At 36.1% G+C, this 22,394-nt stretch overlaps 3 protein-coding genes across 3 annotated transcripts; all 3 read left to right on the top strand.

Moving 5' to 3' along the window:
• The first annotated feature begins 7,495 nt into the window (after positions 1 to 7,495).
• On the top strand, positions 7,496 to 13,270 carry LOC139871678 (transmembrane 9 superfamily member 1). The gene is made up of 12 exons (XM_071859405.1): positions 7,496 to 7,719; positions 8,606 to 8,798; positions 8,873 to 8,977; positions 9,170 to 9,187; positions 9,284 to 9,378; positions 9,464 to 9,616; positions 10,160 to 10,294; positions 10,373 to 10,539; positions 11,111 to 11,205; positions 11,289 to 11,662; positions 12,453 to 12,726; positions 12,865 to 13,270. Exons 1-12 carry the CDS (start codon positions 7,612 to 7,614, stop codon positions 12,930 to 12,932), a joined length of 1,785 nt encoding a protein of 594 aa, XP_071715506.1. The 5' UTR covers positions 7,496 to 7,611; the 3' UTR covers positions 12,933 to 13,270.
• Positions 13,271 to 14,231: 961 nt separating this feature from the next.
• Positions 14,232 to 14,886, top strand: LOC139871755 (ferredoxin-like). The gene has a single exon (XM_071859486.1). The coding sequence runs from the start codon at positions 14,304 to 14,306 to the stop codon at positions 14,745 to 14,747; it is 444 nt and encodes a 147-aa protein (XP_071715587.1). The 5' UTR covers positions 14,232 to 14,303; the 3' UTR covers positions 14,748 to 14,886.
• Positions 14,887 to 17,374: 2,488 nt separating this feature from the next.
• Positions 17,375 to 21,607, top strand: LOC139872255 (uncharacterized). Its single transcript, XM_071860095.1, has 5 exons — positions 17,375 to 17,812; positions 18,331 to 18,428; positions 18,510 to 18,575; positions 18,666 to 19,348; positions 21,352 to 21,607. Exons 1-5 carry the CDS (start codon positions 17,430 to 17,432, stop codon positions 21,358 to 21,360), a joined length of 1,239 nt encoding a protein of 412 aa, XP_071716196.1. The 5' UTR covers positions 17,375 to 17,429; the 3' UTR covers positions 21,361 to 21,607.
• The last annotated feature ends 787 nt before the right edge of the window (positions 21,608 to 22,394 follow it).

Below are 22,394 nucleotides of genomic sequence, written 5' to 3'. Positions count from 1 at the left end.
GTAGTAGTCATTGAGTGATCACCTAAACCTAATAGGAAAACACCCATTCCATTCCCGGGCCGTCTCAAGTAAAGACATAAGAAGATGAAATCTTTCAAGCTTGACGGTAAATTTTTTGACACTGTGTCTAAAAATCCTCATAGTAAGAAGTATTTTAGGAAACTCCTATCAACCAAGGATAAGGTACACGAAGTACCCAATGTCCCGCTGAACGCGGATTGTTCAGCCATTATCTTAAATACTCTTCCTGAAAAACTAGGGGACACCGGACGATCCACCCTTCCTTGTTCTATCTACCAATCTGGTACTATCTATTCTCTCACTGACCTTGGTGCCAGCATCAATCTCATGCCCTACTCACTGTTCCAGAGACTCGAATTTGGAAACCTTAACCCTACCAAAATGAGCATCCAGCTAGTTGACCAATCCACTAGATATCCTAAGGGAATATCTGAGAACGTCATGGTTAAGGTCGACAAATTCCTCTCTCCGACTGACTTTGTGATTATGGACTATAAAGAAGACATGAAAACCCCTATCATCTTAGGAAGGCCTTTCATGAATACAGCCAAAGCGATTGTTGATGTTTATTCACGGACTATCACCTTGAGAGCCCGTGGAGAAGAAGTCACTTCCACGATCGACGAGTCTGTATGTCCTTCTGATGGGAACGCCGAAGTAAATACCATCTCCACTAGGAAAGTCGCCTTCTATTCCGAGAATGAAGAGAAGAAGATAGAAGTAGAAGACAAGAAGAATAACCCCTCCACACCAACCCAATCTTCACTCCCACCTTATTTTGATCTTTTAATGACTAGAGAAGACTTCGTTCTTAAAGAACTCTCTGAACCAATTATACTTGAAGCTCCCGACCGGAGTGACGAGGAGGTGGATGAAGAAATTGAAATGGAGAGCCCGAAGAAGAAGAAAGAGATGGAGGATTCTACCACCGAAGTAGTTGTTAATGTTGCTACCACATTGGAGACGTCAATGGACATCGTCCCACCTCCATGTCTAGAGTACAACATTACGACCAACCAGAAGTCACAAAGAAGAAAGACAGGTTTTGCGTCAGGGCTTCCCTATAAACCATCACTCAAATACATAATGAAATACACATCATGTAGTGATGAGGACCCCTTTGACCAACCCGCACAAATCAAGGGGGTAAAAGAAGTTGAGAACTTTGTTATACCTCAAGTTAAACAAAGCATTCACGTCAAACCACCTTCTCCTCTCATTGGACATACCTTATTCTATGTCCGCTTCAGTCTCATCGGTATGTTCCAATATTACCTCTTGTGTCTACTGATGGATGCAAGGGAGCCGCCTAGATTTCCTGAGAAATAAGGTTAGAGTCAGGCTCGTGACTCGAACAAAAATAAGCGCTTCTCGGGAGGCAACTCGTGTGTTTATTTTCTATAGCTTTAGTAATAGTTAGATTAGGATAATTAGGTTAATTGAATAAAAGAGAAAGTGAAACTTAAAATAAAATTTTCAACGTTTCTTAGGACTTGTCTTGAGCTTAAATGCGCTATTTGCTACATTATTTAAAAAGTCTTAAAATTAAAGGCAGTCAACACTTTAAGTGTGGGATTAAGCTTTTTAGTCATACACTGATTTGTTGAATTTTCAAAACCTAATTTTGAAACCCTCAAGTTTTCAAATAACTTTTTCATCAAAATGCAAATCAGTGACTCTATGGCCTAAAGCTTAATCACCTGTCTAGGTTTGATCTTTTCCATTTTTACAAGTAATAGACAGTTATTGATGTCTGTGGTGGAGACTCTTTGAATAGTAATGAAACGACAAGGAAACCCGTTGATTATTTCATTGCAAGTTATTGGTGGATGGTGTATGGAGGATGAGAACGCCCTAATGAGCTCGAGTACACTTCAAGAAGACAGATTCGAATCCAGCAGAAGATGGTTCCGACTCAGTCTACCTTCATATCCTCATCTCACAGCCACACCCAAGGAGAGTAACTCGTTTCTTTCTCTTCGTTTGTTTATTTAGTTTGCTTCGTCGTATCCTTATCCTATACCCTATTCTAAGCTTATCACTAAGTGTGGGATTCCAACCCAATATTGAACTTAGATACATTTTTCGACATGTTCAAACTCTAAGTGTGGGATTTTAGTCCCTAAAATCTAAGAATGAACATTAGGGACAATGTTCCTCTAAGTGTGAGATAGCGGTATAGTACACCGTAATTAGCTAGGAGATGTTCGAAAAATTTCTTGACTTAAAATTTTACTAAGATTTTCGAGTATACCTACTATTTAGATTATTTGTCCTCAACGTAAATTTTTCAAAAATTTTGACTAAATGATTCTTTCTGAAAAAGTACTTTCGAAAATCAAGCGTGTTTGTTCTAAAATTAAGACAAATGAGGACATAAATCTTCTTAAGGATGAACCGATTCTCTAAAAGAGCATTGCATGACTAGGCATTATCGACCCAATATAATTGTTGTGAGGCACCCCAAAAAATGGCCCAATAAGCATTCATTTTTAATGCTTCACTATCTTTTCCGTTGAGAGTGCCGATGTTAGCATTTAGAGTTAGAACTTGACCTTGACATACATTTCGAGGCCAATGGTTAGTAAGCGCCATACGTGGTGTAGGTACGATACTCCTTCCGAAATCATTCTGAATAGAGAAGACAAAAAGCATCAGTTTCCGTTTCCACTCCACGCATTTAAATCGACCAACTCATCCCAAAGAGTTGATGAATCAGAAAATACTCACCCCCAAATTCACTATCAAACACGTTACCCTTTTCACCCTCTTTCCTTTCTCATTTCCAAAATCTAGAAATTCAAAGAGATAGATCGACCAAGTTTACTTTAAATACTTGTCGAAAAATTCCGAAATCTCAAACTATTTTTGATAGGTCAAAAAGACCTATTTCTGGTGAAATACCTTTCTCTCTGGGCACAAGAAGAAATAGACAAAGTTATGAAGATGGGATATGCAAAAAAAAAAAAAAAAATTGTTTGAGCAAAGTCTCAAAAATAAAGAAGAGAAAAGTCTTTAAAAGCATATATCCCCAAGAAAATGAAGATTGTGACCCAGGAGGATTGCAGAAAAGAAGCAAAGTCTCCGCTAAAAATCAGCACCCTCTAAAGAAACTCTTCAACAAAAATAGAGTACCATATTTCCTAGAAAAAGTATATCATCATGAAACCGAAATCTATCGAATCTCTTAAAATTTTAAAGATTCGAAATCACCCTATTCGCCATATCAAAACCTTCACTTTTCTCCGCAAAACAACCTTTAAACCCGCTCTTTCTCTTGAAAGAATGATTAGGGAGAAGATCAGTGCCGTCCTTATCTAACCGGTGGAGATTTGATTCTTAGTCAAGCCTATGACAATACTTGCAACATGACTGGCTTTGAGCGAATTCATTTCATAGATTGATAGGGAATCTCAAACACTTGAGTGATTTAAGTGACCCGTGTAAGGAAGCCAATGTCACGTAACCTCCCCTCATGCTTACAGAGATAGTTTCTCCCCTTTTAGAAGACGGTTTGTCTGATCTTGCTCTTATAATAAATAACAAGCCACTTGAATAATAGAACGAAAACCTCAGGAGCATCCTTGAACTCAAAATAAAAGAAAGGTTTGCTTGAGAACAAGCAAATTCTAAGTATGGAATATTTGATATCGGCCAAAAAGTCACGTTTTTACCTCCGATATTGAGCCCTAAAACCATAAAGTTCCAAACTTTATTGCCAAAATAATCATTTTGTTGGTTAATTTGGTAGATTTAGTCATTACAAAGGCTATGTTTAAAGAATCACTAAGAACGAATGAGAAACGAGGAAAAACGAGCAAAATCGGCTAAGACCATTAACTCGCGTTTAAATAACTTATTTTATAATTTTTGGAAAAGTTTAATTACTTAATCTCATGTTGTAGGATATTCAATTACGAACACGTGAGCGCAAGAATCGTAAAAAACGGAGCTAAAACGAAGATTTTAGAGCGAAAACGGTGAAAGATCCAGCAAACCCCTTGTCAAACGACCTGCCAAACGGCCTGCCAGGAGTTTTTCAGCAATTTAATTATAATTTTACCACCAAGCATTTCCTATAAATAGGGGCTTCATCCCACCATTTCAACACACCATTCTCCACTTCTCTCTCAAATATCCCTCTATAGTCGCTCTCTAGTGATCTATAGGAGATTAGTTCTCTCTCTGCTTTCTCTCTCTAGATTCTAGAGAGAGAAAAGTACAGAGATTAGGAAATATAATTATTTCTCTATTGTCACTCTCTAGTGATCAATAGGAGATTAGTATGTAGTTAGTAGTAGAAGCTATCAAGCATTGTAACGCTATGGATATTATGAAGAAATACAAGTGTTATTCTGCCGACATTATTCGGTAATATTTATCCTTTCTTTTATTAATTTATTATAATACTCTTGTTTGATGTTTGTGATTTATTAATATTAGAAATGCTTGTTGCCATGATGTGTGAGTAATTGCTTGATTGTTTGCCATGATTTAATAATGTTAGTTAGGGATGATTATCGTTTCGTACTCACTTTCTGTCTATGATATTAAACTTCGTTATTATTGTCCTTCCACCAATAAACGTGATTAAAACCTTTTATAAAGTCGACAATTATAAGGTAATTAATTATCTGTGTTTATACATTGGTCAATATATGAACCCATCGGAAATACTATAAAGTACATGGGGAATTACTGTAGGACCAGATCAAGACATTGGTCAAGAGTATAAGACTCGAGAAAATACTGTTACAACAGTAGAGTACATTGTTGATGTACTATAGGACCACTTGGGCATGGTCAAGGTTAGAAGCTATGGAACCACTTTAAGTATAGTACATGGTGGATAACTAAGGGATTTATTGGGTAGATTTAAGTAAGGGCTGGTTTAAGTCATAAATGGGAGTTTAACGCACTACAATACAAACTAAGCTTTTTAAGGATGACTGAGAACTATCAGAGGTTCTAATTTGTCTACAAACCTTTAGATTTTACCAAACCGTTGACAGAAAGGGATTCGAAACACAACCACTCACTTAGGTGATATACTAAGGTGTTAAGAAAGGTTGGATATTATATATATGGCTATGCTACTTTATTCGTGCGCCCAAGGTATGCACTGCATCCAGGATGAGCCGCTTATATTCTTAAACCGGATAAAGCATCTGGAGTTGAGCATAGCCCATTCGATCAGAATCCTCAAAGCCTAGTTCCTCGTGACATGCTAATAGGGAAATCGCTTAGTAGGGAATCTAGTGTTCACACTGAGGTATATCTATCCAATGAGTTTCTCGCAATCATTCCGACACTATGTTATCTTAAATCATGGTGAACCACGTCTTCTCTGTCCTTAGCTGTTGCATGCTAGCTAGCTTATTTTAATTATATTGCTTTAATATCTTAATTACAATTATATAAACTATTCAACCCAACTATTGCCTTTACACAATTTGATATTCCGGATAAAAGTGGTGTCTAGAATAAACCGGTTGGACTTGGTTGTTGGATTTTCCGAACAGTCGCCAATTTATTGGGACTAAAAGGATCCTGCCTCTCCACACAAGGTGTACCTGGCCACTAGTCTTGGATACTAAATTGTGTACAAACCCAATCTTAATCACAAAATTATCTGAATAAGCTCCGTTTCAAATTCGACCGCTCAAGGAACGACCCTAGGTCATATTTGCCCTTGCTAACCCATAGAAAGGAATAATAGATTTAGGCCCAGCATATATAAATTAAACAATCAACTTCTTTCTGTTGATATCCTGACTTGACGTTTTGCGACCTAACGACACCGCATAAATAAACCGTCCGATTTGGGCATATCAAGCGGGTACATCATCGTCTTCAAATATCAAATAAAGAGATATTTGATTTGAACGAAAAAGAAGAGTGTCTTTGATAAAGTACCAAGCTTCGTCGTTACGAAGGTTCTTAGCGGACAACTCCGAAAGACAGTCGTCTTCAAAGTATAACACTTATGTGTGTTCAAATGGTACATATTGCTTCAAAAATGCTAACAACGTTTCCAGACCCATGTCAAGAATGTCAAATTCTGCAAACGAGACTTTTGTAGCATTCTTGTAATCGTAAACTTTGTAATCATTATCGAATTCACCTCCGTAATAAACGTCGAACGACACAATCATCGGCGAGGCAGTCAACATTCTTAATTTCAGTTTTCTTGTGTTTTGATTTTCAGAAAAGAAATGAAGTGTGTGTTATGGTTATGTTTTGAGAAGGGTGGTTGTTTATATAGGGAAAAACGTAGCCTTTTTTAAAAAAAAACATTCAAAATATAGACGTTATAATTTAAAAATATTTTTAGAATATAAATTTAATCATAATATAATATTATATTATTATTATTAATAAGAATAATAAAATAATAATATTGAAAGTGAGGTCAATGTAGTGGGTGTGATGGATGTTAGTGAATGTGGTTGATAAAGTGAAAGGAAAAAGCTGGTGAAGAGGCGCTGATGTGACAGCAATATGATTCAATGACATGTGTCATGTATAAGAGTGATCTTATAAAGGACATAAAGAGGCAAGCAAGAACAAGTTAGATTAAAGAATGAAGTTCCAGCCTTTCAATATGGGTTGAAATAAAGGTTTTATTTTCTTAGTATTGATACACATTTGTCTAACTCATTATAGAAATAATATGGAGATATAGATATACAACAACAACAACAACAACAACAACAACAACAACAATACCCAATCTCACAAAAGTGGGGTATGAGAGAGGTGAGTGTAGACAATCATTCCTCGTACCCTAGATTAGAAGGAAGTCACTACTCCACCCGCGGGTATATAACCCGCGCCTAGATAAGGTCGTCCCTCCCTCTACTCTAGAGCAAAAGAGATTGCTTCCAAAAGGACCTCCGGCCAGAAATGTTCATAAAAACGAAATAGATAGGGCAAATGATACGTACCTGTAAGAGTTATGTGCGCCTAGCAAGATGCAGCCATACACAGTAATCAAAAAAAGAACACAGATATAGATATACGTTTATATAAAATTTACATTTTGATTAAATATCATTTGTCAACTATAATATATTATTCAACAATTTTTCTTTAGTAAGATGTTTTCTGTGAGTCTTTTCACATATTAATATGTTAAAAATTCCAAACTTAACAATGTAGGTACCAAACACCACTTTTTATTGTTATTTTTATATAATATAATATTTACATTTTGATTAAATATCATTTGTCAACTATAATATATTATTCAACAATTTTTCTTTAGTAAGATAGTTTTCTGTGAGTCTTTTCACACATTAATATGTTAAAAATTCCAAACTTAACAATGTAGGTACCAAACACCACTTTTTATTGTTATTTTTATATAATATAATATAAATTTTTTTATTCTAAAATATAAAATATTTTATTTTATTATAAAATATTAGACTGATTTTGATTTCGCAAAGTCTAAGGAAATTGAAAGAAAAAGCCTCATCTCACGGATCAAAACATACAAGGACGCACTCTCTTTTACCAAAAAAAAATTCCCCTTTTTTTTCTGATCAATCGCCGTTAGATCCACCATCCAATTCACCGGCGACCGCGATGTGGCCCGCCGTCCGATCGACCTCCGTCGCTTCTCTCATTGCCTTACTCATTGCTTCAATTTCTCTTATCTCATCGCCGGTGTTTGCTTCCGAGTATGATCACAAGGTTAACTACCCCCGAACCCTAATTTATTCAATTACGTAGATCGTTGATTTTGAATGCCAGTATATTGCAATTTATCGTTAGATCTCTGAACTCTAATTAGATTTAGCTCGAAATTGAGGTTTATAGGTTATCAGGGTTTAGATCTGTTTAAGTTCTTTTGTTTTATAAGGTTCTGTTCCTGCCATTTAGGTACTATAGCTGCCACATGCATTATGTAGCTCAGACATTCATAGTGTTATAGTGACCTGAAAGAAAGTTTATATTTTGTGTAAGTCAAACATATTTGTTACTTGGTATCAAGGTTTGTTTTTTTAATAATCTTGACTCGTATCCTGCTATAGAATCAGATAACGTAAGCGACCAACACGTGGTATCGATGTAGTGGGGAGATATACAAATGGACTTGTTTTTTGTTAGCAGGAGATATATGAAATCGATGTGTATCATTCAGTTATTTCATGCAAGTCTGGACCTTTATTGGCCTTGGCACATTTCACTAGGTTAGATAGCAAGTTAGGCTGGGACCTGGTCTTTGTTTTATGGAGGAGCCTAAATGATCGAAACCCGTTGAGGTCGCTGGTCCTTGGCGTGTTTTATTTTCTCATAATATAGGACAGTTCTTATTATTGACCAAAGATGTTTTGTACAAAATTCAAACGTTATGAGAATTAGAAGTTACAAATAATAATTTTAGGTAAAAATGCATTTACTTCTATTTTTCTGTAGCTTCAATGTATTTGACTATTTGTTTCCTAGTATTAACTTATTGTGATGAAATATTATTTTTTTTAGAAATTATGCATTTTAGATACGAGATCATAAATAAACAATTTTCTATTGTTGTTACTCGCTTTTTTGTTGATATCCATCTTTTTCTATTTTGCAGTACCAACAAGACGACCCACTTACTCTTTGGGTGAATAAAGTCGGGCCTTATAATAATCCACAAGAAACGTACAACTATTACAGCCTTCCATTTTGTCGTCAACCTGGTAACCCTGGGCATAAGTGGGGTGGTCTAGGTGAAGTATTGGGAGGAAACGAGCTTATTGATAGTCAATTTGACATCAAGTATCAAAGTATGTTGACCTATGATTCTTGTAGAGTTGTAACTTATGTAGTCCAATGGTACATAACATGTTTTATTTTGCAGAGAATGTGGATAAAACTACAATTTGCGAGCTTGAACTCGATGAAGCAAAGGTCAAGCAGTTCAAGGAGGCTATTGAGAATAACTATTGGTTTGAATTTTTCATGGGTAGGCCTTTTAGTAATTTATGCATTCTTATCATTAAGTTTTATGATAAGGTGTCTACTTGGATTTGGTAAATGCCAAAGCTCTAAATATATTATGCCCAAACAAAAAGTTTTCACATTTTGTTATTTCACTATTGTTAGTTATCTGATTTTGTTTTCTTTGGTTTCTGCTGTGGTTGGAACACAAACTCAGATGATTTGCCGCTGTGGGGTATGCATCTATCAAACTTTTGCTTCTTAACTTTTTAATGTCCTAATATCTTTATTATATTATCCGTTTATTGCTCAAATGCTGTTGTTCCTTTAGGTTTTGTTGGCGAGTTGCAGGCTGATAGGAGCGGCGATAAAAAACATCTGATATTTACACATAAGAATATAACTATACAATACAACAAAGATCAGGTCTTCATTTAATATATGAACTTGTATTTTGTAACAGGACCTCATAATCACTTCGTACTTATATCATGGTGTCCCCTTATTACAGATTATTCATGTTAATCTTACTCAAGAGAACCCTAAACCACTTGAAGCTGGGAAAACACTAGATATGACTTACTCAGTCAAGTGGAGTGAAACTAATATCACCTTTGAACGCCGTTTTGATGTTTACTTGGATTACCATTTCTTTGAGCATCAGGTAAATACTGAGACTCCTAAATCTTTTGGAGTATTTTTATTGTATGAGTAATTGCAGCCTGATTATTTTAATTTGCCTCGAGTTTTTCCTTATCGATTTTGCTTGCTTCACACCTGTTTACTGGATTCGTTTTAGTCAGGTGTGATAATATTGTCCCATTTACGTATGAACGAGTCAAATTGGTTTTGTTTCAAATCCGTGTTTAAAAGAGGTCTAGAAAAATAGTTAGCTAGAAGGAGAATAGGTCAAACGGCTTCAACCGAAGTCTGTTTTTAATAGATACAAGTAAATACAAGTATACAACACCCTACAGTTTTTATTCAGAATTCTATTATAGTAATAATATTGTATATCTATTGAGAAATATTGTGATAGGTTTTTTTTAAGATAGTCTAATATTTTCAGGGAAACCCAAAGCAGCGCGTGTTGACCCACACTTAGACCGACTTGAATTGACCACAATGTTTTCAGTTATTAACCAGGTTCAGTATTTTTTTCTTAGACCTCACTCACGAGGTTATATCTTTCTGATGTTATATGCAGATTCATTGGTTCTCCATATTCAATTCGTTCATGATGGTTATCTTTCTCACTGGGTTGGTTTCGATGATTCTAATGCGGACTCTTAGAAACGATTATGCCAAGTATGCCCGGGAAGACGATGATTTGGAAAGTCTGGTAACGTTTCTACGAGTTAACGAATTTCATAATATGTTATAGTCTGGTTGCCAGCTATTGAAATGTTTGGTTTTTTAGGAAAGAGATGTAAGTGAAGAATCTGGTTGGAAGCTTGTCCATGGTGATGTATTCCGACCACCACGCAATTTGGTTTTGTTGTCGGCAGTTGTTGGAACGGGTGCTCAGTTGGCGCTGCTAATTCTTCTCGTCATTCTGTTTGCAATTGTTGCAACATTGTATATTGGGTACGTTATAGTAGGTTGTAGTCACGTGAAGAAGGCAGGCGAATTAGGTTGTATTGTACAGATCATAGTGAACGATCTGAGAAATGCATTTGAAAGATGTTATTGCTTTCACGTATCAATTTTTCAGAAAAGGGGATACAATGTCTTTAAAATTAAAGAAAACTAGTGTGTGGGTGGGTGGGTGGGGTAACCGGATCTGGTAAAGAAAAGTTTTTTATTTGGTACAGGTCGACAAGGCGGTTGGCATTGGTTCGTTAGAAACGTTGTCAAACTTTTTCAAGTTTAGTGTGTACTAACATGGTTTTCAAAAGCCATATTTATACTTTAATGATGTTATTTTTTGAATATAATTATCTGATTTTCAGACATTAATTTACACTTTGAGCGACTTTCACTTCATTGACCTGCTCGTTCCATTTAATTTGAACTGTTTGAGATAAAATTTAACCCGAATCAACCGTCACATAAGTACGTGGGTTTAAATTACCATCTCTAACGAACTGTTGGCTCTATTACCTCCATCTTGATCTGCACAATTTCTGTAAATGTAATTTTGCATTTTGTGTTTTAGGAGAGGAGCAATTGTGACTACGTTCATTGTTTGTTACGCCCTCACATCTTTTGTCTCTGGTTACGTGAGCGGTGGCATGTATTCCCGTAACGGCGGTAAGAATCTTACGTTAGTCACTCTTCTTACTTTTAAATCATCTCCTATTTGCTGATTAATTTATTTGTTTTATTTACTACAGGGAAACATTGGATAAAGTCAATGATCCTGACTGCATCTCTATTCCCATTTTTGTGCTTTGGAATCGGCTTCGTTTTGAACACCATTGCTATATTTTACGGTTCTCTAGCCGCAATTCCATTCGGGACAATGGTGGTTGTTTTTGTCATTTGGGCTTTTATTTCTTTCCCGCTCGCTCTTCTTGGTACGGTTGTTGGACGAAACTGGAGTGGTGCTCCTAATAATCCGTGTCGTGTAAAGACCATTCCTCGCCCTATTCCTGAGAAAAAGTGGTATCTTACTCCGTCTGTGGTCTCGATAATGGGAGGACTGCTACCTTTTGGTAGTATTTTCATTGAGATGTACTTTGTCTTCACTTCGTTCTGGAATTATAAGGTACTCTTAGCTTACAACCATGAAGTTTATGTTTTTGTTACATTCAAAGGTGTTTGAATGGGTGGGTTGGTTAACAGGCGGAGTCACAGTTATAAAAGTTGGCCGACGCGTCGGTTTGGGGACTAGCTCGTCCTGACTCGCCTAAAAGCGCCTTAAAAATCGGTCAACAATAAAAATTTGTGTCAAAGTCTGGCTGAGTCGGTCAAAGTCATAGTTAGGCTAGAAAATTTATATATTTTTAAAAAACTAGATTTTGTGCCATATATCCATGTTTGAAATATTTATGTTTTATGTCTGATATATTTATGCGTAATATATAATATATGTTTAATTTTATTATTACTCAAAGTCAACATTGGTCAACGCCCGACTCGTCCCTCCAAGGTACCAACCGACTTGGACCCGACACGCGACTTTTACAGCCTTGAGTGGAATACTAATTTGTTCCAGGCAAAATGGATTTGGTTGGGTTGACCCAAAAATACTCTTTGTTCAATCTGAAACAATTTGTTATTAGATGTTATTACTATGCTTACGGAACATATATTTACATTACAGAAATTAATGTAACATCCTAAAGCAATTGATTCGGATGTCGAGGTTGCTGTTGTTTTTTTCTTAAATCGATTGATTTAGTATACTTTTACGATTTTTCAACCCATTTGACATGTTCCCCCCTTTTTGGTAAATTTTATGAATATTGCATTTTATTTGTTACAGTGTTGAATACAACCAGAACGGCCTTTTGTGCTGAAACGTATATTGAATATTTTGTTCCTTTACATGGCAGGTGTACTACGTTTATGGATTTATGCTACTCGTTTTCATCATTCTTGTTATCGTAACTGTGTGTGTAACGATCGTGGGGACATATTTCTTGCTAAATGCCGAGAATTACCACTGGCAATGGACATCGTTCTTCTCTGCGGCCTCAACCGCTATCTACGTCTACTTGTATTCAATATATTACTTCTCCGTCAAGACTAAGATGTCCGGATTCTTCCAGACCAGTTTCTACTTTGGATACACCGCCATGTTCTGTATTGGGTTAGGAATCCTCTGCGGTAAGTTACATAAAAAAAAATTTTAATTTTTAAATTTTTAAATTTTTAATTCTTATGTTACTCTTTTAATCTCTAACGGCCATGTTCTGCTTGTGGTTACTAACCAAAGTTCACTCATTCTTCAACTAAATATATCAGGAGCTGTTGGCTATCTGGGTTCAAATCTGTTTGTAAGACGGATCTATCGAAATATCAAATGTGATTAAGTCTGTTTATGCAAGAACAATACCCCATCGTGGCCTCCCCGGTTTTGTAGTTTTGTTTTGTCAAATAGCAGATGAAGACTGCACCAAATCTAAATGGGGTTTCGGCAACTGGTTATTATATGTAGCTTTTGCGGACTGGTGTTTTCTTTTCATCCGTAAAAGGACCGTAGAAGACAAGTAGAGAAATGCAGAAGTTGTTTTCATTAAGATGAAAATGGGAGGGTGGGGCCAGTATTGTTATTATTGTCGAGTTCAAAAGACAGTTTGTTAATGTAGCAATATCTCAAGAAACTTGTTATATACATGCATGTTTTATGTTTTATTTTATTGTTTTCTTATTCTTATTCATCAACTATTCCCAAAAAAACATAAACTCTCTTGGTTATACATGGATTCAACTTGAAACAGGCCGGGTTGTGTTTGGTTAAATCACTATAAACTACATAGCAATGAGGCAACGAGCTAATAGCTTAGTGGTACCCGTTACTTTTGAAAATGGACTTATCATGGGGAAGTCTTTGCTATGTGGAAGCCTTTTGCCAAAATGAGCGCATGTTCGAGTACTACTCTTGGCAATTATTTACAATTTTAGACAAAGTGGGACGATACGTTCATGCCACATGGGTGTATTTGATGGAGGTATTTTATAGGTATCTGACTCTTATACGACGAGTTTGGTGGTTTTTAAAAGAAACACAAGATTTGACTCGTTTGTAAGTAAATCTGTCAAAAAATATTTCTTTGATAGTCTCTAAACTTTGTACCAAACGTTTTAAGTGACCTTAAACTATCTTTTTGACTTTGTTGACTTTCATCTATCACGCTCTCTCACAGATAATCTTGATACTAACGAAAGTTAATTTTTGACCGTTTAATTTAATTATGTGCACAACACGTGAGGGTATTTTAGTCCACATACATTTATACATGCATCTCTCAAATTAGAACACGTACTCTATTTTACTTCATACATGAATTGGTCAAGATTACCTTTAATTTCTTATCTTCAAAACACACTATTTTAGTTGATATGGAGTACATGATTTAAGTATAATGTAGTGCTAACAATTTGCACCCACCCAAATGTCCTTACACAATGTAAGGCCACGATAACATAAAAAAGTGCACCTAATATCACAAAATGTTACAAACCTAAATAATAAATATAAATACTATACTACTGTATAAAACAAGATATGGTGAATATTAGGCCATAGGCCAATGGTTACAACATGATAGAACACACCACATAAACTTGACACGTGGCAAATATCTTATCTTTAAACACACTATTTCAGCCAACTATCACTCATATCCACATTCATACCACACTTCAACTCATTTGCATTTTCTTCCACCACCATCTTCATCATGGCATCAGCAACCGCCACCCTCACCGGAACCATGTCCAGCACCACCTTCCACCGCCGCCAACAACCCATCACCCTCACCAACAAAACATCCAACCTTTTTGGACTCAAATCCAACTCCGGCAACCGCGGTGCAGTTACCATGATGGCCACCTACAAAGTCACCGTCATCACCCCAGAAGGAACTACAGAGTTTGAGTGCCCTGATGACGTGTACATTCTTGATCATGCAACAGAGGAAGCTGGTATTGACTTACCTTACTCATGCAGAGCTGGTTCTTGTTCTTCATGCGCCGGGAAAATTGTCTCCGGCAGCCTTGACCAGTCGGACGGCAGCTTTCTTGATGATGACCAGATTGAAGCTGGGTGGGTCCTAACTTGTGTGGCTTACCCCACTAGTGATGTTGTCATTGAGACCCACAAGGAAGAAGAGCTCACTGCTTAATTGATTTTTTGTAAAATTTATTTCACAAATAAATGTGATATTGTGATCAATGTGTTTACTATGAGTTTAAAAGCTTAATTAATTGCTTAAACATGTATTGTGGCGCATATCTATAGACACTAAACTATATCTTTTTTTTTTTGTATTAAACCAATTATGTATAACTGATACACATAATTTTGAGTATATGTTTGGCTTGTTATATGTATCAAACTATATATAGTATGTTTGTCCCTTATCATTACTTATATGAACTACGGAGTACATGATTTACTACTCAAGAGAGAGAACTAAATCCAAGCTAGACTATAGTGTAATTGGGTAGGAATGTGCAACTGATTTGTATATTGCTCAAGACATTCGAAGCATGGTTGCAAATGGCGGTTGTAGCGGTCGATGCGGCATTTTGGTTACTAACCCATTCCGATTCGTAGAAAAACGTTTAATGAGTCGTATTAATTATGCATAATGTTACATATTAAACGCTAGGGTTATAGAATATGATCACCGAATTGTTCCTTGAATCGTGTAGTCACTTTCCTAATCAAGTATTTCGACACTATTAGCCTTGGGTTACACGAAATCTTGATTGGAATAAGACAAAGAATGATTTGTCGTCTAGGCTAAAAGATAACAAATCTAACAATTATAGATTGTATATTCTAGATGTTTTATGTTGAAAGTGTATTTTGAATGATCAAAATTCTAGATCATTTCACCAAGAAATGAAGTCTTTTATTTATACACGTCGAAAAGGTGCAATCTAAGTGTTGCAACCTTTGACAATGGCCATAATTATGACACAACTCTTGGCAATGAACTCCGGTTGCAGTGATAGCATAATAATACATGGAAAATCATCCAAAAACGTCCAAGCAAACAGAGCATCCATTTGTGAACCGTTGCAACTTGAAATGCCAAACGTTGCAATGTTTGTTGGAACATGCAAGGAGATGCGGCGTATCATCCTAGTCAGTGGCGGTACCAGGATTCCAAGTCACAGGGGGCAAAAAAAAAAAAAAATTAAAACCGTGGCAATTTTTTGGGCAAAATATGGAGATTTGGGGGCAAAAAATGGAGGTTTTAAAGCAAATTATGGAGGTTTTGGGGCAAAATTTTAACATTTGTGGACAAAATTTGAAGGTTTTGGAGTAAAATTTGGAGATTTTTGGGCAAAATTTAAAGGTTTTGGGGCAAAATATGTAGGTTTTGGGGCAAAAAAAAATCCACTGGGGGCAAAGTCGAAAAATCCAAAAATTTTACACTGAAAATTGTAAATCCACTCTGGGCGGCTGCCCCCGTCTGTCCCCATTAAAAACCGCCCCTGATCCTAGTGATGCGGCGCATCACTCGTTTTTCCAGCATACATGCACCGCATCCACTTGACATGCAACGCATTAAATGTTCACTGTTACTTCCAAGGTCCTTCCACGCCTAACGATGTGGCGCATCTTCCAAGGACGCGGCACATCATTGCTGTTTTGCTTTTGCAAACCTCTTTCTCGACTCTTGATAACTCTTTGAAAAACGTGTACTCCACACTTCCCGAATCCGTTCTAGAGTATTAGAAGATAGATACCACTTTCAACATAGTAATTCCAATCCACCAAAATGTTTCCTTGGATTTAGTAAAATCACCAATACATAACATGTATGTATGGTATAAGTGACTAATGCATTATGTGAGTGGATTTATCAAATTTATAAATGAAAATATCATTGCCCTTTCTTAAAACAATCTAAACAGTAAGAATAATTCAAACTTATAGTTTTTTTTAATGGCCGAAATTTTATTAACAAACGTTCCTTAGCAAGACTATAAGAGAGAAATTACACGAACTCTAAAAGCCAATTGTTCTAATTGGAAACTAAATTAACTTTATTTTGAAGCCAACGAAATGATTACAAACGAAAAATCGAAAATACTACTTCTACTAACAAAAGAGTAATTGAAAATAGTGTCATTCCGGAATCGCCATAGAACCCAAATAAGAGTGGTAACAATCCCAATAATTCGGTCCTTTGCCATACTCGTCATCTGGTAACCATCGAGCCGACTAATTATGTCGTCCCAAGAGCCAAAAGTTAACATACCAAAATTGAGCCATAAGTTAACGTACATTTTTGTAAGTAAATAAGATAATAAGTCTGATTATAATCAATAATTTCAATTACAACATGTAAGTTTCGGTTGTTGATATATATGAACATGATCATCATCTTCACCGATTATTGCTTAGTCGTTATGGTTTATCAAACGTCATTGAATAGATTTCGGTTTTACAGTTTTATGGTTTTTTGTGTTTTTTTTTCTTCTTGGTTTGTGTGTTGATAGGTCGTGTATTGATAGCTTGAGAGTTGAGACCGTAATAATTGCTGTATTTTTCTTTCGGCTTTGTATTTCTAGCTTCTTGCTAATATTTTTATTTTAATATCATCTTGCCTTTCGGAAAAAAAATAATTTAAAACGTAGTGGAATAGATAAAATATAAAAAAATGATAGTAAAAGTTTACACTTAGGGACTACAAGAGAAATAAGTGGATATACTAAGGACCATTTTCGCAATTCCACCCTAAAAATACTCATACTTCTAGTACATATCAAGTCACAGGCCTCATATCCCCTTAAACACCAGAAGGTTAAACCCCAGTTACCCCATTTCCGAATCAAATTCACCACTCATGGCGGCGAACGTTCTCCGTCTCCGGCGATTACTCGCAATCACATCCTCCATCATCAACCACTCTCGTTATTTCACATCCGCCGTACACTCAGTATCTCCAACTACTTTTGTCAAACAAAACCCTAGCTTGTTTGATATCGTTCAGTCAAAACCTAACAGCAGTGTATCGTTCAAATTCATATCATCGAGGTCCATTTCTTCGAGATCTAGATACAATAATGATGATATGGATGCTGATCAGATCAGTCCTGATGCTATACTGTTTGAAGGCTGTGATTACAAGCATTGGTTGATTACCATGGATTTTCCTAAGGATCCTAAACCTTCACCGGAAGAAATGGTGGAAGCTTATGTTCAAACTGCTGCTAAAGTGCTTGGAAGGTATAAGCTTGTATGCAATTGTGTATAACATATATGTATATATAATTATATAATATATGTATACTCAGACTGGTTTTTTGGTAAAGTTATAGTTTTTTTTCCCTTAATTATTATAACTTTAAAAAGTTATTGCTTAATAAACCTTTATTGTGTAATTGTAGGTGTTCTTGTACATGCTTTATTATGTTGGTGTATACAGAGTATTTTTTATGAAGTGCTTTAGTATGTTTAAAATTGGGGCTACCTTAATTCAATTGGATATGTTATTGTTGCGTAGAAGTTTGTAATTATGTATATTTTTTGGACTTGTAGATGGTGTAAGACAATATGAGAATATGATTGATTTTTTTTTTAATAGTTATTCACCTGTAAATTATTAGTGGTTAAAGTATTACTCTAAATTTTAAACTTGTAACAATGGAAATATATAATTGTCAATTGTGTGCATTTCAAATGATTATTAATGTGTTTTAGTGTTGTGATTTGGTTGCTGTTTGTGTGTTAACTTATGGTTTTAGTGTGGAAGAGGCGAAGAAGAAAATATATGCTTGTAGCACAACTACTTACCAAGGGTTTCAGGTTGAGGTTACAGAGGAAGTTTCAGAGAAGTTTAAAGGTATGTTTTTTATTTTCTTGACAGTAGGTGATTGATGGTTTTGAGGTGTTAAATCAAATGTTCTGATTGTTTTCTGAACAGAAATACCTGGAGTTGTATTTGTGTTGCCCGATTCCTACATTGATCCTGTAAACAAAGAATATGGAGGTAAGATTTTACATCATTTAAACATTCGTTATATTTAATCAGTAAATGGATTATGATTTTCAAGGATTATGTTTGTGTTGGAAATTTCAGGAGACAAGTATATTAATGGAACTATTATACCGAGACCACCTCCTGTGCAATATGGAAGACAGGGTGGTAGGTATAATGATCGGAATCGAGATTACAACCGACCACCTAGAGGCCAAATGCAACAGGGTAATTATCAAGGAGATAGGAGAGGCCCTATGCCTTATAGACAAACAGATCAGGGGAACTTTGCAAATTCTGAGCAGACGGGTTTTAGAAGAGAGGCTGGTAATTTCAACCCACCACCACCTGTAGGAGGTTATGGCCAAGGAGGAGGTGGCGGTGATGGAAATTACAGGCAAGGGGGTGGAGGACAATATGGTCAAAGTAGAGGGGGACAATATGGGCAAACGGGCGGTGGTGGTTTTGGGCAAGGCACTGGAGGCCAATTTGGGCAAACTGGCGGGGGAAATTATGGTCAAGGAACAGGTGGACAATATGGGCAAGGTGTTGGTGTTGGTAATCATGGTCAAGGTGCAGGTGGACAATATGGTCAAGGTGGCGGTGGAACTTACGGGCAAGGGACCAGCGGACAGTATGGTCAAGGTGGGGTCGGAAGTTATGGTCAAGGTGCCGGTGGACAATATGGACATGGAATGGGGCCTGGCAGCAATCAAAACGCATCACCCTTTTTTCATGAGAATCAAGGGAACTATGTTGCTAATGAAGAAGCAGGAGCGTTCAAAGTATGAATCATTATTATTTTTTCTTTCTTTATTATGGTTTAGGTTAATGGTTAATTATTTTCAGTTAAGCAGTTCTTGTTTACAACAACAACAACAACAATACCCAATTCCACTAGAGTGGAGTATGGGGGAGGTTAGATGTAGACAGTCCTTTCCTCTACCCTAAAGTAAAAGGGAAGTCATTCCTCCACCCACGGATACCTATCGGTCCCCAGGTAGAGGAAGTCGTCCCTCCCTATTCTGTAGAGCAGAGAGGCTGCTTCCTAGGGACCTCCGACCATAAAGAACCATGAATTCCAATATGTGCAGTAAAAGTATACAAGTAAAGTAGATAAAAAAAGAAACTTTACCATGAATAAAGTATATATCAATACGATATGTATAGGTAAATAAAGCATGTAACAAAATAATGTAATATAACATATAATTAAAATATGTGCGTGTCAAATATGCAAGTATAACCAGTCATGTAAGTACAATAAGTATACGAAAACATGTTGGTAAGAAGCATGTAGGTATACTATGCAGTATAAGATAGATGGTATACAATGTAAACATAGACAAATAAGCATACAATGATAGCATAAAAGCATGTGATATGTAAGTATGTATAAATTAATTGCTATATAATGTAATACAAACATGTAACCATATAGTGCAATAAATCCTCTGAAAATGCTACAATAAGTATAGATATATAATATAACCATAATACAGGTACAGCCAATACGATAAGGCACACAAGCAAGTAGGCAGGAAATATAATATAAATATATAAAAAAATAAACAAAATGTAAAGCCTAGTCATCTATTCTAATTCTACTCCTCCACAAATTCCTATCAGAAGTCATGTCCTCAGTCAATAAGAGCTCCTTCATGTCAAGCTTCAATCTATCCTCCAACCTACGTCTGGGTCTACCCCTTCTCCTTACGCCCCCAACAACAAGGGTCTCGACTCTCCTAACCGGGGCTAAAAGTGGGCGCCTCAAAACATGTCCAAACCATCTTAGTCGTCCTTCCCTCAGCTTGTTGGTTATGTTCCCAACTTTCAAGTTCTCCCTAAAAACTCCATTTGGTATCAAATCTAGCATTGTCTTACCACACATCCACCTAAGCATCCTCATTTCTGCCACCTCCATCCTTCTCTCCTGGGCTTTCGTCATTGGCCAACACTCCGATCCGTACAACATGGCCGGTCTGATTGCCACCTTGAAGAATTTCCCTTTCAATTTAAGGGGTACCTTCTTGTCGCACAATACCCCTTTCGCTGCCCTCCACTTCAACCATCCTACTCGTATACGATGTGTCACGTCCTCATCTATCCTTCCCGATTTGTGAAGCATCGAGCCTAAATATCTAAAGGACTCTTGTGGAGTTAAAATTTGGTCCCCAATTCTGACGTCCACAATATCCTCTTGTTCCTCTTCGCTCGTCCTGAAATCGCATCTAAGGTACTTCGACTTAAGCAGTTCTTGTTTATTTTATGCTATTATGACATTTTTAATAGTGTTGGTAAAATTTGAAATAATATAATAGCTATGTGAGACACATATGTAGATGTGGTGAATTTGACCCATTTTTGCTGTTGTTCGTATATGCTAATGAACACATTTGATTTGACCTACGTTAAAAAGCTAGGATGAAAAGGAATGGGTCAAATGTCTCTAAAAGTACATTTACTTGTGCATGCAAACTCTTAATAGAGAATTTAGACTGTTAATTACATCGTTTTAATAATGTATATTGGATATTCGATTTGGTTGGTAAAATCAAATAGAGAAGGCATTTGCTTGTTAATCCCACCTGTCCCTTGTTGAGTCTAATTAGAAAAGGAAAACCTTTTGCTTATAAATGTACAACTTTGTTTTCCTTTTGTTATGCTCTTTAATCTGACTAGATCTGCAGTAATGTGTGCATGACTTGTTGACTTTGTTTAATGTTAGAATGTTCCTCTGTGTGTACTGTGTTTTTACTAACGCCATCTTTATATTTTGCATCTGCAGGGAAGATGAATAAATACCGGGCCGTACTTTTGAGGGTGGAGTAAAAAGTGACCGTTCAATATTTGCTTTTCCGCAGAAGTATTAGATGTTACGATAACCAATAACACTTTAATGTTATCTTCGTTATTATATTGCATATATGTTTGTGACTTTTTTTTTTACCTATTTTTCCGCTCGGATCATCATTGAAACTTGTATCGTTAAGTACACTAGACAACTTCAAGTACAATAAGTGATGATGTTGCGTTTCGGATTAGTTGCCTTGTTTCGAATCATGGTCTCCTTGGCCTTGAAGCCTAGTTTTTTTCGATTTGTGGTTCATTCTAGTTTTGTTTTGTATACGTTGATCTTTGTTTTAGTTTCATTTTGCTATGTTAGTATGTTTTGTTGGTTATAGTTGGTTTGGTTTGTATGTCGTGTCTGGGTGTTTTGTTTTTTCTTGTCTCCAGGGTGTTGTGTTTTTCTTTTGAGCTAGTTTAGTCTTGTTTTGTTGTTTTAGGTGTGATGCCCTTGAGTTTGTTTGTCTCTTTGATCGATTGTTGTAGGATTCCTTGTTTTTACAACTTTCTGAAGGATTCCTTGTTTATATAAATTCGTAAAAAAGAAATAGACAACCTCAAAAGTTATTGGTGTGAATTTATCATATCATAATTATAATTATATGATTTTTTTTACAGCCAATGCTTCAGAACCCTTTTTTATTAAAATAGATATAGATAATGGTAAACAAAACATATTACTCCCTCCGTTCCACCACAAGTGTTCACATTTTCATTTTGGGATATTCCATTTCAAGTGTCCACTTTTTGTTTCAACCAATGAGAAGAAGTTATTTTGGATAGAGAAGATTTCTGATTAAAGGAGAATGAAGTTAGTAAAACTTTCTAAAACTGTGTGCAAAAAGTAAGTGAACACTTTTAATGGGACGGGGGAGTATGTAATAAACGAGAGTTCGAGTTGAACTTGAGCTTCTAAAATAGTATCTTGAACTCGAACTTGAGATATTAAATTCGAATCGGGTCAAGCTCGAACTCGAGCTCTGT

The sequence above is a fragment of the Rutidosis leptorrhynchoides genome, chromosome 10 (assembly GCF_046630445.1).
Source record: "Rutidosis leptorrhynchoides isolate AG116_Rl617_1_P2 chromosome 10, CSIRO_AGI_Rlap_v1, whole genome shotgun sequence".
NCBI lineage: Eukaryota > Viridiplantae > Streptophyta > Magnoliopsida > Asterales > Asteraceae > Rutidosis > Rutidosis leptorrhynchoides.
Note: the sequence above shows the minus strand (reverse complement) of the source record. Positions and strands in the feature narration are given on the sequence as shown.